General features: G+C 45.5%; 5 protein-coding genes across 5 annotated transcripts; 4 read left to right on the top strand and 1 right to left on the bottom strand.

The window, feature by feature from the left end:
- Positions 1-246: 246 nt before the first annotated feature.
- On the bottom strand, positions 247-3,076 carry SERLADRAFT_453004 (uncharacterized protein; the record flags this gene model as incomplete). Its single annotated transcript, XM_007323014.1, has 15 exons — positions 247-409; positions 463-526; positions 587-621; positions 678-820; positions 877-1,082; positions 1,143-1,157; positions 1,213-1,314; positions 1,364-1,444; positions 1,495-1,832; positions 1,889-1,944; positions 1,994-2,044; positions 2,095-2,178; positions 2,241-2,504; positions 2,559-2,849; positions 2,924-3,076. The coding sequence occupies 15 exons, from the start codon at positions 3,074-3,076 to the stop codon at positions 247-249; spliced, it is 2,046 nt and encodes a 681-aa protein (XP_007323076.1).
- Positions 3,077-3,594: 518 nt separating this feature from the next.
- Positions 3,595-4,040, top strand: SERLADRAFT_477791 (uncharacterized protein; the record flags this gene model as incomplete). The annotated part of the gene is made up of 2 exons (XM_007323013.1): positions 3,595-3,956; positions 4,017-4,040. The coding sequence occupies one exon, from the start codon at positions 3,767-3,769 to the stop codon at positions 3,941-3,943; it is 177 nt and encodes a 58-aa protein (XP_007323075.1).
- A 2,068-nt stretch (positions 4,041-6,108) lies between these two features.
- Positions 6,109-6,680, top strand: SERLADRAFT_477790 (uncharacterized protein; the record flags this gene model as incomplete). Its single annotated transcript, XM_007323012.1, has 2 exons — positions 6,109-6,485; positions 6,532-6,680. Coding segments are annotated over 2 exons (336 nt in total), but the record flags the coding sequence as incomplete, so codon positions are not given.
- An 896-nt stretch (positions 6,681-7,576) lies between these two features.
- On the top strand, positions 7,577-7,874 carry SERLADRAFT_400575 (uncharacterized protein; the record flags this gene model as incomplete). Its single annotated transcript, XM_007323011.1, has 1 exon — positions 7,577-7,874. A coding segment is annotated over one exon (298 nt), but the record flags the coding sequence as incomplete, so codon positions are not given.
- A 1,780-nt stretch (positions 7,875-9,654) lies between these two features.
- SERLADRAFT_442462 (uncharacterized protein) lies at positions 9,655-10,624 on the top strand (the record flags this gene model as incomplete). The annotated part of the gene is made up of 2 exons (XM_007323010.1): positions 9,655-10,016; positions 10,576-10,624. The coding sequence occupies 2 exons, from the start codon at positions 9,655-9,657 to the stop codon at positions 10,622-10,624; spliced, it is 411 nt and encodes a 136-aa protein (XP_007323072.1).
- Between the last annotated feature and the right edge of the window lie 5,748 nt (positions 10,625-16,372).

Below are 16,372 nucleotides of genomic sequence, written 5' to 3'. Positions count from 1 at the left end.
CGAGGGCTAATGGCTTCTACGTGCAACTCCTCCACAATGACGTCGACGGCATGCTGTTCTACTCACAAAGAGTGATCAGAAGCGCCGATATAGTAGTTATCGACAAAGGATTCTTCTGGAGCATATCCGTGTTAGGGCATCCATATGATCCTTTGCTAACTTTCAGGCTAATTCCAGGCTTATAAGTACATGATATGACATTCTGAACAGTAAGCTATCGTACAACTCTAAAGTTCACTGGAGAAATCAACCGCAATATACACCTCCAGGACAACCGATACTAGTACCATAAATTGCCCCGGAAACGCCTGCAATCGTAAGCACTGCATTTACTATACCGCCAAGACCTTCTCCAGCAATGAAGCCAGCTGCCACTGCATAGCAGTACATCTGATAGTTCGCAAAGAACCTGTAGAAATATAATATTCAGGATATTGTTTAGTAGCTTAAAAATATGCTCACTTTTGTCGCCAAAAGAAAGCGACCGTGGACCCAAAGAACATTGCCAGTGGATATGTGCAGACATCTATCATGTGAAATAATGTGATACTTATTCTGTAGAAATCACATGGGACGTGTTACTTACTCATGATGAAACCGATTCCGATGGCATTGAAGTTACTGTTGGCAGACTTAGTGCTCATACGTTTATACTGCCACAGTAAAATAAGACTTACGGCACCCAAACATGGTACTTCGGAGGCACTACAGTATACTTCGCCACAACGGACAGCACCGCGGCGATGCCCAGACCAATGGCAGTATAACCAGAAGATGTAGGAATTGGTAGTGATGTGGACGATACCGCAACTGCCACAGCCTAACACAGTGCAAGCTCAGCAAGTCCAGAAAACATGACAGCCAACAAAAACTTACCCGCCATGACTGCACATCTGGAGTGGGAAAACTGCACGTCGTGTAGCTAAGATCGTTGATACACGGATATGCAGTCGAGAAGACAACATATATACCCGCTGACATAAAGATCGAGACTATAGCGCCACATGATTGCGCCCAGAAAACGGCTCTTGGAGAAGCTCTCAGTAGATGAGTTGTTTTCAAGTCACTAATCATGTCCGAGGCTTTCACGTGAAAATATGAGCCAAGAACGTGGCTCGAAAATTAGAGAGAGAAAATCCTACCTTGCTCCGCCGCCCCTATTACAATTGGACGAATAAGTTTCATATCGTTGTTGATCGTTTTACCGCCTACCTAAAGCTAGCATCCCTGATAAGGAGTTCAGGAGTTCGCCGCGACGCACTGAGTAGTGCCTGCCCTTGCCCACACCGCCAAACACGAGTTGTGATGCGTTTCCTGATAAATCACATGAGCGTCAATCGACAGAGAGTAAGTAGGAATCTACCGATCGAAGTCACAGGATTGATGTTCGTGCGGCCAGAACTTTCGCACCCTATGAAACTGAACAGGAACGAGAAGATAATGGCTAGGCCGCATGGTGAGCCACACAACGATGCTGAGTGGCTGAGAGCTTACCAAGAAGAGTGATGCCGACATTTTGTTGGAACTGAACCCCCATGACAGTGCATGTAACAATGATACTGGCTACAAGCACAGAACCCCAAATCCAGAACGGCACGCGTTCGTGTTCTGGAACGGGATCAAAAAATTCTTCTTTCTGATCAGTACCACCAGCTACTCTTGAACCAAAATGGAAGCGCTCCATTAGGCCTTGGAAAGCAATACGGCCAGCTGCAGATAGTGATCTCCAGTTACACGCGACTTCTGCAAAGCTAGCACATAAAAGCATCAATGTTCCAGGCCATACAAGCCAATAGCGGGGTGAAGGATGATTGATAGGATCCGTGAGAGACCTGTCACATTTAGAAACCATGTCAGATATGGGATACAAGGATTCCAGGTTTCATACATATCCATGTAGTTCATGTATCCTGGAATGCTTGCATCTGCAACTATCCCAAATGCCTGTAGTCAAGATTCAGTAAGCGATGTGTATGAACTACTAATATCGCACTTGTCCAGTTGTTACAATCGCAGGACCCACAATTGCCCAAGCAAGAAAACTCTAAGGGAAAAATGTCAGCATACATTGAAATAACCCGAACCTATACTTACGCCTCCCAAGAAACTGTAAGATGAGTTAATTCCTGTCAGCATCCCGGCACCTATGAACGCAGGTGTCCACTCCCAAATCCATCCCTGTGAGTACAAAGCAAATATCAGATCAATTAAAGCATGTTCACATAATAATTGAAACTCACCCAGCTCTCTGCTCGTATAATCCAGTCCCAACCAACTCTGTTGAGGGCATAAAAGATATGCCAGTCCCATAGAAGTCCGGGTGCGTATTCACTGACAACCCGTAGCGTAATGGCAAAACAGAAGGAAAGAATCAAGGCCTTCGTCTTTTTTGTGGCATCTCTAGCAGCGTGCTTGCCCACATGTAGAGAACGAATGGTGTAAGCAGCAGCTACACCCGAAGGAAATACAAGTTTCAGCTTCAGGATGTAAAACTTTCGCAGAGGCTAATAAATAGATGAGATACTACGTGTCGAAAACATAAGCACAGGGGTGCATACCTGAGTGAATGCAAGTCCGAAAAAGGCGCAACATATGGTGAAAGTAAACAATCGGCCAATATCATCTTTAGGGCTAGCACCCAAAACACCAAGCTGATAGAGAGCCGGGAACCCTGACGTGAAAAGCAGTCCCAAAGATCCTGCAGACGACGCTGCGGATTGGCAAACATTATTCTCCTTAGGTCCAAAATAACCACCTCCTAGGTATTTCGGAGCGGCAGTTGAGAGAGGTTTCAATATAGCAAAACCGAAGATCGACCCAAAAAGAGATGCGCCGAAAGTCCATCCCGTCTGAAGAAAAGAAAAGCAGACATGTTCTCTTTATTCAGCGACATGTTATCACAGTGTATTTCTTAAACGCTTACCTTCAAACCAAGATAGACGTTGCTCGCAGAAATTACTGCCCCTAGACCACAACCAACTATCACAGCACGAAAAGTGAGCTGTTGCTCTTCAATCGGTGAGTCAGGATCTTCAGGGAATGGATCATCGGTGTTGACTTGTCGGCTGTTAGTCATGTCGTCAGTCCCATGATCCGAAGAACAGAGCTCTTTGGTCGAAATGATATCGACAACAGAGACACGCTTTTCGTTCTCTATAGAAGACGACGAAATTGACTCCTTGGCATCTGGTGAAGACACCGGATGCACGTCGAAAACCTCGCTCATGCCCACTATACCGACCTCCGGATGAGAACTCATGGTAAAGGAAGGCGGATAAACAACTTGGAGTCATCGCGTCCTCTCCCTTTTATGTTTTCGCCTTATCCAGCATGGATTATGGTCAGCTGTGCAGCTTCTTATCAACACTGACGGGTATATAAGCAGGAACGAAACAAGACCTCCTAAGATAAGAACCATGGAGTATGGCGTCGCAGGCGTCTTCAGACAGGCTTATCTATTCTTCATGCCTCCGCGAACATAATGTACATGAAAACGAACCAAAATACTTTTGAAGAATCTACGTACATATAATGCGAAATCAGCGAAGACGTTGATGGCGCAGCCATCATATTTCTTACCAGATCATTAAATGCAGCATACTACGAGAGGAAGGAGCATGCACCGGATAGAGGAAACAGCTGATAAGCTATTCCAATAATAAGGTATGAATTCCCATGGAGTATCAGATGCACATGCGCGAAATCTGTATATATAACACACACCATCAGAACACCCGCGGACCGAAGATACCTCTGTTGCCTTGACATGGAAGTTGATGCAGAAGTAGAATTCGGATATATGGGTTGTCGAGACTTTATGGACATTCCCGACAGAGGTTCTTTTTTGGCGGAGCAAGATTCTGTCAGATTCTGTCATTTGCGGGTGATGAGCACACGCGATCCGCACGAGAGCAACATAGTTGCGATCTTTGCATTGACTTGAAGGCATGTTCGAGGTAATAAACAGTCCAATACTAGTAGTCTAGATATTTACTAATGATATCGCCCGAGTGCAGGATGTGTATCTGTGAATCAACCTTCCAAGATTTTTTCCCTATAAACCAAACTTACTCACATTTTATTCTCATCCATATCTATATAGGCACCTCTTTTACGATGATTGAGGAACAACTGGTCAGGAGCGTCAGGCTATGAGCCAGGATTATGCACTGTTTTGAGGTGGCGCCAGCCAATTTCTGGGTCTGTTTATTATGGCTGCATGTCTTCTATTCGACCACTTCTGCCTTCAAGTTGGGATTGACAATCTTACCAATTTAACAGACTTGTGCTGGTAGGATTCGTTCTCTCTAAGGAACAGCATCAACATCATAGAGCCTCTCTACTAGAATGCGTAGAAGAAGAATCGGCGTTTGTGGGATATGTACAAAGGTAACGTATCCTGGATATCATTTGGCAGAAAGTTTGCTAGTCGCAGATAACGATAACTATTCGTTTCACAACACTAGCGGTCACCTTACTACCGATTTCATGGCAAGTAAGGGATGTAACGTGTTTCTGCAGCTGCACAAGCTCCTGATGTGGATTTGGGGCGATGCATGGTAAACTTTTGAGTTGACCATTCCATCCACATCTGAAATCCACAGCCCGTCTTCTTCAAGGCAAATAATTGTTATGTGTATGCCATAATGGATTGTTGATGTCAGAGTGCGTTTTTCCCCTTTTCTATCTCCTTAGCCCAGATTTGTCAGTTGCGCTGCCGGAAAGCCCTTCGCAATGGAACGGCCTATATGCTGCGGTGCATGAGGCACGACAAATAGGGCTTTTGCGGATCTAACTGCTTCTAATCTTTCGCATTTTGTGATTTCTGGCGTGCGAGTCCCTCCACGTTTATGAACGCCCACAGAACTGCCTCATGTGCTTAATAATGAAGCGGAGGGTTCCAGAGAGCATATAAACGCCACGCCAACTTCAAAAGCCATCTCATCTCTGCCTTGTTGACTCAAGTATTCACTCATGGACACTTTCAAGCAAACCTTGATACCAACAGAGCGCAAAATACTTTTGCGTAACTATTCCTGTGACAATGCTACAGATGCCATAAATAATCTTATTCGACTCGATCCCGATGTTGTGGGTATTGACATCAACCTTTCCGTCAACAACTTCGTCGATCATTTGGTCCTTGCGACGTCGACGACCATTTTCTGCATATCTTTAGGTGGGAAAGCGCGTCCTGCAAAAAGTGCAAGTCATAACTTGGATACGCTACTTCGTGGCTCGCAACTACCTTTGGTTGGTTTCGAGGCGGCCAAGGTGGCACTATATCTCTACAAAGATTGGAATTGCCATTTCAGGGGCGTGGACTTATTAACTTTGTTTTCTCGCTCTACATTACGCCCGTCGAGGCCTATGGATCTAGTTGGAATGATGCTCACTAATGCACATTCAGAAGCTGTTAGTTCCATCTGGAATTCCGCTTATCATCGTGCTTGGCTTGCCGCAAGGTATTTCTGCCAAGGTAGCTGTTTTCTGTCCAACGTTTACAAGAAGTAAACATAACAGGATTGGCGAGCAGTGTTTGGGTCAAGTCGAGGCCGCCCTTAAAGTTGACACCACTATCTTGAGAAAAGAGGTATAGCTTGATAGCTTGCTCACTCGACACAGCTAACGCATTTATAGGAACTCATATTACTGGCGACGTTGGTTCGGCAAGCGAACCTTTTGGAAAACGCAAAAGCTAAAGTGGTCGACAATGATTTTAGCCATGTCGTGGGTGGATCCAAAGGTTGGGTCATACATAACACTCGCTACAAAAGCAAAGTTAGACAAAGCGATCAGGTGATTACAGATCAATTCCCCTCTCTAGTTTGAGCTTAGCGTGCATTTTGTAGACGACAGTCATCATGACTACTAATGATGGCAAAGAGATCGTAGGACAAGCAACAAAGGCTACGGGCAAGCAGACGACTGTTCAAATACAATCGTCAGAATGTTGTGATAATATCAGAACCATACGTGTTGTTGGACAAGAAGAGTTGACATTCCCTGAGCTTGCCAGGAATGAGTTCGTCCTACTAGTTCTACGTGGGGAGCGTCAACTAGATTCCTCCAATTTTACTCGTTATCTCTGGTTCTCTTCCACGATTGAAATGCCTCAGCGTCTTTATCTTCTGTCAAAAAGACTCGATGTCATTCCTCCTAGCATAGCAAAGGGATTGAATACTTCACAACTCGAAGTAGTTACTGCCATGTTGTCCAGCACTAGCCCTCTCATATTAGCACATGGTGGCGTCAAACTTAACCTAGCTGCTGCGACACACTGTGCTCATCATCTTCATGTTAGGTCCGCCTGGTACTGGGAAGACCACAACTATCTCAACCGCGGTTAAGATACGAGCAGAAAGAGGTGAAATGATTTGGATCGTAGCACAGTCCAATATTGCGGTGAAGAACCTTGCGGAAAGTCTCTGCAAGCATGACGTAGATTTCAGGCTAGTCGTTTCAAAAGAATTCTATGTCGAATGGTATGTCATTTCCAGCATTGTTCTGTCTGATGTTGACCTATGTCAGGCACGAACATATTTATGAAAAAATCGAACGGAAATTGATACGATCTGATGAATTACGGAGTGATCTTCTCGAGTTGCAATGGATCCTTGGTGACACGACTATTTTGCTTTGTACACTAAGCATGCTATCCAACCCAGTCTTAGAAGACCGATCTGTTTTCACACTACGACCTGTAACAAACTTAGTGATCGATGAAGCCTCTCAAATAAGCGCTTTTGAATACATGGTCAGTAGTTTCCAGATAACCTATATTCCACTCACTTTGGGTTGGCTTCGTTTCAGCATCTATTTGACAAGTTTGACAAGTTAAAGACCGTGAGTTTCTTTGGAGACCCCAAACAATGTACGTCGTATTGTCGCCAACATCTCTCTTCGGAACTGACGAGGCGTAGTACCACCTTACGGGCAGGATACTGTGGCCACAATGAAAAGTATCTTTGAACTCAAACATTTGCAGCCTCAGTCTTTTTTCTTGAACGTTCAATGTAGGTCAAGGGACCTTGCATGTTCTTATCAAGCTAATGAAACTCTGATTATAGATCGTATGCCTGTTCCGTTGGGCGATTACATCTCCAGCCAGGTTTATGAATCAAAACTACAGTCCCAACACAAAATCCACGATTTGCGATGTGTGTCTTTCGTTGACGTAGACAAAGGCCAAGAAGAGGCTTCTGGAAAAAGTTGGAAGGTATGAATCAGCAAAACTAAAGTGCATAGAACAACGCCTCAAATTATGTCTCACAATTGATCAGAATGAAGCCGAAGTTCAAACGATTGTCCACCTTGTGAAACATTATTACCAGGCCAAGGATTTTTGTATCATCACTCCCTACGACGCACAAAGAGCTGCTATCGAGAATCAGCTGAAGCACGTAAATCTTCCTTGGGAACGAGTCTTCAATGTTGATAGTTTCCAGGGTTCGTAACAGCATGGTTTATCTGCCTAGTAGAAATACTAAGTATATGTTTAGGAAACGAAGCTCCATATGTTTTGGTTTCCGTCGTTCGTACGACAAGGCCCGGATTCCTGGTCTTCGACAACAGAGTCAACGTCATGCTGACTCGTTGCAAAGCAGGAATGGTGATTGTCACCAACCGTATGTTTTTACGAAATGAGGCGCAAGAAACACTGGTGGGAAAACTTGCCCGCCATTGGGAGAATACATTAGGAGAGGTGAAGACATGGACGAATTGGAGACTTGTCGCGGAAGCTCGAGCAAGCTTACCGGGAGCTGCTAGTACCCGCCCATCGGGCATATTGATTCCGAAAGAAAATAGCTCACTAGCTCAGCCAACGTGGTCCCCTCGATCTAGTCCCACATATCCCGCTCCTTCCGCCACAGGTGTCAGATCTAGGGAGCGCATCATGAAGTCGTTGAACGTTCGACAAGCTAGTCCCGACCCGTTCCCGTCTCACTTGACTCACTCCGCTGCACATCGCGCTGCCACCGCCCGCACATCTGTAACATCTGAAAAAAGCTCCAACTCTGACTTTCCAGTTCTCGAAGGTGTAAGAAGCCGTTTGAGCACAGTGAACTTGCAAGGCCAATGGGCTAAAAACTCAGACGTTGTGAAATCACCATATCAAGTCGTCGATATCAAAAAGCGTTCTCGGCGGTCTAAACGTATTCCTGCCAGCTAATATTTTATGTTATATAGGTTTCGTTCTATGATAATGTCGCCAACATTTTATTGAATTTTTGGGGTAATTTCGAGCGACGAGAGTCAGAAGCCAATTTTTGTATTAGTCTCTTATAAGAAGTCCTATCAATCAGGAATTTCATTCCAACCTTTATATTGGAGCAGAATCATGATTTGAGGTATCAATTTGTCATTCCAATAATATGGATTTGCAGTTATTGGCATATACTCATACTTTTAAAATAAGCACTCACAAAGAGTCAGAGAGAATACGTATACATGTCGTCGTAAGAGTTGTGTTGCAAGCAACAGCATAAAAACATCTGACTAATTAACGAAAACTTCCGTATAAGTCGCCGAGGCCAATTGGTTGGAAACGAACCTAGTAATTCTGTGAATAACCATTGCTCTCTGGGGCAGACCTGGCCCCAGCTGTGTCCAGATCACACAGCAGGCCATTATGTTGGATTGAGGATATCGAGAAAGGAAGCAAGGAAGGCGTGTAAGTATGAGTGGCCCGTGCGCCAATATATACCATCAGAAATTTTTTGATTCCGTTCTCTCACTTACCTATAAAGGAGGCCTAGTTACCATGTACCACCTCAGACTCTTCTACGAGATCTGAGGTGAGACCCCTTCTCTTTTACCCCCTTTCAAATACTTAGCTTACTATGATTTAGTCCCTTCTCTTATCATAGGTACTTACTTGAATACATGAGACTCTTCTACGAGATCTGAGTCCCTTCTCTTATCATAGATTTAACTCCCAAATGATTTGAGGTTATGAGCCCTGGCGACAACGCCGACAACAAAGAATCGCTGGGAGTACCGAAGCTCGAGCCGGATGGCTCGAACTGGTCCATGTATAAGACAAGGTTAGAATGGGCCTTGGCAGACAAAGAGTGCGTCGAGCACTTACTGGGCACTGTAATAAACCTAAGTGAAACTCAGCCGCTGCCCGAGAGGCTATAGAAACGACTTTATTATTTACCTAAGTGAAACTACAATAGATGTTAGTTTAAGGTGATCTCTAATAAATGTAATGTAACATACCTTAGCCGCTGCCCGAGAGGCTATAGAAACGACTGAGGTGACAAAACCGGATAAACCCGGTCTCTGCCAAAGCAGCCATTGTTCTCCATGGAGCATAGCCACCACTCCATGGAGTAACCATTGTTCTCCTAGGAGTCATTATACTGTAGCGAGTAGCACCTCCGACTATAAGTAGTAGGGGGTTTAGTATAGGAATACCTCAGTCGTTTCTATAGCCTCTCGAGCAGCAGCTGAGGTATGTTACATTACATTTATTAGAGATCACCTTAAACTAACATCTATTGTAGTTTCACTTAGGTAAATAATAAAGTCGTTTCTATAGCCTCTTGGGCAGCGGCTGAGTTTCACTTAGTTTTATTAGGTTATGAGCCCTGGTGCGCAAAAGCTACACAGGAAATAATTCTTATTTGAAACGGCAACCTCGGAACCATGACCACAGCACACGATACATCCGCATGTCCAGTTCTCACTGGACCCAACAATTTTCAAATATGGAAACTCCGGATCATCTCAAAGCTACGTCGGGAAAAAGTTCTCCGGGTTGTTACTGGAGAGGAGCTTAAGCCCTCACCAGGAAAACCTACCTCCTCGGAGGATCCTGAGATCACCTGGATACTTAAGGATGAGAAGGCACATGGAATCATCCAGAACCACATCTCTGATGCCCTCCTAATGAGGACTGGAGACCTCACCAGCTCCAAGGAGTTATTTGATAAACTTGTCTCACTCCATCAGATGTCCAACATTGCCTCGGCCTTCTATTCATTCCAGCAACTCACCAAATTGTCCTGGTGTTACGATAACACAATTTTTGGACCTTCCCTTTATTTTCATTTCTCCGCTTTAACCTTGTACTATAGCTTTCACACATGGTGCCACGCGGCTCTTCCCCTTTTGTCCAAACTCCTCTTTCTCGCGCCGCGTTGCCTTTCTTCTTATTTTAGACACAACTCTCTCACACAGTGGAGCTGGCCATGCGGGCTAGGCCCCATGACATCATCAGCCACTGTCTCTATCAACTGTATAGTACACATATACAAATAACCCTGTAGTAGTATATAAACCCCAATAGATCCAGGAGACTCCTCAGCGAGTCCTCCTGTTGTTAACCAACAAACTCTCTGCAGCCTAAGGGGTAACCACTCCCTCATCATCTTCTTTATAGTGTGTTTCTGTGTGCGCCAGAGTAACTAACTCTTGGTTGTTACATTAGGACTCGCTCTTCTACTCTCTCGCACGTTTGTGCAAAAAGTCCCACTGGGCACCCGGACTCCAGGGTGAAGGAGATTGGTTATTGGTTAGGAATATCCTGCATAGCAGATAGGTGCGCTCTTCGCGACGGCCTTGTAGTGCTTTGGGAGAAGAACCAAAACTGTTGATACGCGGCCCCCAGCGTTAAGGGGAGTACTTAGCTCAGCAGTCGGTGTGGAACCGCTGTTGATTAGAATTAAAATACAAACTTCAAATTCTCTTTCCTCTGACCAGGCCGGGCACTTGCCTCCGCCAGTTGGAGAAGGGTTGACAGCTTAACAAGTGGACCACCCCCTGACAACCGTTTGGACCAGGGTTTCTTACAAATACTTTTATATATACTTTTTCAAATACTATAGTGTGGGTAGTCGGAGATTGAGATCCGATACTCAGCTGGGAAGAGGTTGATCCGCAGATAGCAAGCGGGGGACCCCCAGTTATCTTTTTTTTACTTTACAAAGAGAACAAGTTGACATGTCGTTGCAACAAGATATGAACAGTCTGCTGCATGCCATGCGTGCACAGATTGCTACGTTAACCTCGCAACTCGCCGAGCTGCAGACCAACCCCCCTGCGGCAACCCCCTCGGTAGAGAAAAGATTCAACAAGAAAGTCGAAGTCGTCGCTGACCCTGGCGCCTTCGAAGGAGAGAGAGCGCAATTTGCCGAGTGGTGGATCAAACTCCAAATTTGGGTTAAGGCAAATTGGGACGCATTTGCCGACAACTTTGAGGTAGCCACTGTGGTGCTATCTCGACTAAAAGGACCTGTGGCGGGTCAATACGCCCAAGTTAGACTGCAGGAATGCTACACCGCGGGAGTGTGGCCGACCTGGGAAGATCTCAAGAAGGAGATCGGAAAATACTTCAAACCGCAAGCTGAGCGTGATTGGGCGCGTCAGCAAATCCGTTCCTTCAAACAAGGAAACATGAGGACAGATGATTACGTCACCTGGTTCCTGGCCCTCTCCATCCAAGGAGGGCTTGGAAATGAACATGCAGTAGAACTGCTGGAGCACAATGTGAACCCTCGCATTGCAGAACAGATCTACTTGCAGGACAAGAGAAACGAGAACTTGGCCCTGGCAGCTGAGGAGGTACGACAAATCAGTAGAGCCATGGAGCTTTACCAAATGCACCAAGGTGGCGGGTCCACCACCAAAAACAACGAATCCCAGAGGCGCCCTGGGTCATCAAACCAACATTCCCACGGGTTCAAGCTGTTCGGGCTGCAACCAGGGCAGGGAGCCCCAATGGATATCGGCGTGGTCCAAGGAGGACAGATGCGCAGATTCCAAGGGAACTGCTATAATTGCGGCCAAGAGGGACACATGTCCCGAGACTGCAGAAAAGGAGCGCAGGCCGCTCAACTAAAAAATACTCAAGGGCGCCAGGCGCGCCAATTAGAGTCTGAGAAACCGGATGATCAGCTCCAGACTCTGGCCGGTCATTCGTACGACAAAATCCGGGCCTTCTTTTACGATCAGCAAACTGCTGAAATGAAGGTTCAGGGAAAAGAGTTCGGAGCTTAGGTCACTTGGGTGCCTTCACTCCTACGAACAATGAAGTAAACCACAACAAGGTGGCCCCTGCTCCGGGGTGTTGCACAAGCAATAAAGGAAAGATGGGGATGGCTCCCCAATTTGTAAATAGATTTCTAAATTTATTATCTGAAGCATGTACTTGTATGAAAACTTGTGACTGTAATATTTACGATACTACTGCTGCACCAGCGTCTCCCTTGGAGTGTGGCCCCGGCGAGACAAACACTAGGGTGCTTGATTCTGGTAAAGATAAAATGAAAAAACATGTAACTTTCGATATCCCTTCTTCTTCGATAGAGCCACCCTTTCCCGAAATCCCAAGACGTGTGTTGATGCGCACATATTTATTCCAAAAAGAGATCCATTTAGACGTTGGTGTGTAAAACCTTGCCCGGGGCATAGTACACCCAACCAGCGAACTGCTTGATTCAGGCGCTAACGGAATTTTCATAGATCAGGTCTGGGCGGAGCAAATTGGACTCCCCCTTGTAAAATTAGATGTATCTATTCCCGTCTATAACGTTGACGGTACGCTTAACGCGGGTGGCTGCATCACGCAAAAATGTTCTTTTGTGGTCGAATACCAAGGACACAGAAAATGAGTCACCGCCGAAGCTACCCAACTAGGGAAGATTAATTTAATCTTAGGCTGGACCTGGCTATTTAAACATAATCCTGAGATCGACTGGCAGACAGGGGTTGTCACATTGTCACATTGCCCTCAGGAGTGTGTGAACTTGGGTAAACTGAATCATGTCCGTCACAATGAGCGTCTTGAGAAAATAAATGCTGGTCACGTTTATGAGCTCAGATCTTTGGAAAAGATTGACAATGACAATGATGAGGTAAAACCCAAAGAAGAGATTAAGAGGCTGGTACCTCCCGAGTACCATGACTTCTGGAAAGTCTTTTCAAAATATAAATCAGAGCGCTTCCCAGAGGCTAAGCCTTAGGACGGTGCTATAGATTTGAAGGACACCTCCAAACCGAGAAAAGGACACATGATACCACTCTCTGCTCCAGAAAGACATGAGGTATCAAGTTTCATAGACAAACAGCTTAGGAAGGGTTACATCAGACCTTCCAAGAGCCCTATGACGTCCCCGGTGTTCTTCATTCCTAAAATGAATGGTAAGAAGCGTATGATTATGGACTATTGTTACGTGAATGAGCACACGGTTAAAAACGCGTATCCGCTGCCTTTGATCAGTCAGCTAGTAGACAAATTGGCTGGTACCAAAATCTTGACAAAGATGGATCTCAGATGGGGGTACAATAACGTACGAATCAAAGAGACAGATGCTTGGAAGGCCGCGTTCACGTGCCACCGAGGGTCCTTTGAACCCCTCGTTATGTTCTTTGGGTTGACCAATTCACCGGCGACCTTCCAGAGCATGATGAACAAGATCTTTGCGGATATGGAGAACTGTGTCGTCATTTACATTGATGATTTATTAATATTTACCAAGTCGGACAATGAGGCTGAGCATGACAGGATTGTGCAAGAAGTCCTTTGACACTTACAGGAATGGGACCTATTCGTCAAACCCAAAAAATGTAATTTTAAAGTGAAGGAAGTAGACTTCCTCGGTATGATCATAGGCCAGAACAGAATCAGGATGGATCCTGAGAAAGTTCAAGCTATTTTGGAATGGCCAGAACCTACTCGCGTCAAAGGAGTTAGGGCCTTCCTTGGCTTAGGCAATTTCTACCGAAGGTTTATTGAAAACTTCGCGAAAATCACGAGACCGTTGAACAATCTCACTAAAAAGGACATTGTTTGGCACTGGGGTGCCAAAGAACAAGAAGCTTTTGATAAGCTTAAACAAGTGTTTACAACGGCGCCCATATTAGCATTTCCAGAATTGGACAAAGAGTTCCGGCTAGAAACCGACTCTTCTGATTTTGCTACTGGGGCTGTTCTATCAATTAAATGCCCTGACGATCTTTGGAGGCCTTGTGCCTATTTATTGCATAGTTTGTTGCCCACAGAGCGCAACTATCAAATATACGATAAGGAGATGCTGGCCATCATTAGAGCTCTAGAGCACTGGCGGCACTACTTAGAAGGTGCTAGACACCAATTCGAAATTTGGACCGATCATAAGAATCTGGAGTATTTTATGACGGCCCGAGACTTGAACCTAAGACAGGCCCGCTACGCAGTATACTTGTCAAGGTTTAATTATAAATTAATTCATAAGCCTGGAAGCTCTATGGGGAAAGCGGACACTTTGTCCAGAAGAGAGGATCATACCAACGGCATCGAAGATGACAACAAAGGTGTCACCCTGATAGACCAATCAAGGGTTGCCAATGTTATAATTGGGCAGGATTCCGATCTTCTGGAAGTCTTCAAGAAAGACATCTCCTCAGAAGAAAAGGCGCGCCTTGACGGCAATGAAAATTATTTATGGGAAGACGGGCTCTTCCATTTTAAAAACAAGATCTATGTGCCTGAGTCCGCAAGGATCAAGGCAATAGATAGACATCACGACACTCCAGTGGCTGGGCACCCTGGGTGGCAACAAACAATGGAGTTGATCTCCAGAAACTACATGTGGCCTGGCATGGTCAAAGACGTACAGGAATACGTAAAATCCTGTTTGAGATGTGCCATGGCTAAGAATTCTCACCAACCGCCGGCCGGTAAACTTATGCCAAATCCGATCCCAGCTGGTCCCTGGCAGGATATATCGGTGGACTTTACAACGGATCTGCCCGAGTCAAATGGGTATGATTCAGTAATGGTGGTAGTGGATTGCTTCTCCAAAGAAGTGGTGTTCATACCTACCAATAAAACCATTACCGCCACTGGTACAGCAGACTTATTTAAAGATTTTGTATGGTCTATCCATGGGTTACCAGAAATGGTTATCTCCGATAGAGGACCTTAATCCGCTAGCAAATTTACGAAAGAATTATGTCGGATGCTGGGCATCAAACCTAAACTATCAACGGCATTCCATCCGCAGACTGATGGACAAACGGAGAGACTCAACCAGGAGTTGAAACAATATCTCCGGATATTTATTAATGACAGACAGACGGATTGGGCCAAGTGGCTAAAGATAGCCCAGTTCTCATATAATATTAAACAGTCGTCGGCTACAGGAAAGGCACCATTCGAGGTTACTAGATTGTACCTCCCCAGAATGGGTGTAGAACCTGGCAAAAGACATGAAGTCTGTCTTGGACGAAACGTGCAAGGCGCTATTCAAAACTGCAGAGCAGATGAAAGACAGGGCAGAGCGTAGACACTCTAAGGCCCCTGACTACAAGGTCGGCGACCTGGTCTGGTTAGATACCGACCACTTAAAATTAAAGGATTGGCAGTCTAGAAAACTGACCGAAAAGTGGATTGGCCCTTACCGGATTAAGGAAGTCAAACCCAACGCAGTGGAGCTAGAACTCCCAAAACGAATGAGGGTAGTACCCACGGTCAATATAAGCCGTGTGAAACCCTACAAAGGGCCGCTGCTGGGACAGCGTGTAGACCGGCCCGGACCGGTTGTAGTCACCCAGGAAGGTGAAGAAGAGTTCAAAGTCGAACAAGTAGTGGATGCATGCTTGAAGCGTGGAAAATTAGAGTTCCTAGTCCTATGGAAGGGCTATGGAGACGAGGACAGAACGTGGGAACCAGAAGCCCATCTGGACAATTCCCGCGACACTGTTCGCAAATTTTATTCTAAGAATCCCTCAGCTCCTAGGAAGCTTAGAGGCATGGATTCAAAACTTTTTAATTCTCTTTTTCAACCTATGCCCAAAAACTTTACCACTACCTCCGGTATTTGGTCTCGCCTGGAAGTTGAGCCTTAGAAGGGGGGTAGTGTTACGATAACACAATTTTTGGACCTTCCCTTTACTTTTATTTCTCCGCTTTAGCCTTGTACTATAGCTTTCACACATGGTGCCACTGTAACAACCAAGAGTTAGTTACTCTGGCGCACACAAGCACACACTATAAGGGTAGTGAATGGGGAGTGGTTACCCCTTGAGCTGCAGAGAGTTTGTAGTTAACAAACAGGAGGACTCGCTGAGGAGTCTCCTGGATCTATTGGGGGTATATATACTACTAGGGCTAGAACAAGGGTTTCGACACTGTTAATATCCCTATAGTGGAGCTACATAGATGGTCTTCTTTCAGTGACCTCTGCGGATTGTGAAGGTGAGAAAACACGTGCACGCCGGCAACCCCATCCATAGCTTCACAGTTGACGCCCATTCTACACAGAACGAGCGAGCCTCCGAGTCTCGCCCCCTCCTGCACTTCGGTATTCGTCATGAAAGATGTATAACAAGCATCAGACTCCATTGGTACGATGACGTACGAGCCTTAGTTTGACGATATGTC

This window comes from Serpula lacrymans (genome assembly GCF_000218685.1).
Source record: "Serpula lacrymans var. lacrymans S7.9 unplaced genomic scaffold SERLAscaffold_14, whole genome shotgun sequence".
Lineage (NCBI taxonomy): Eukaryota > Fungi > Basidiomycota > Agaricomycetes > Boletales > Serpulaceae > Serpula > Serpula lacrymans.
This window is presented reverse-complemented; position numbering and strand designations above follow the sequence as displayed.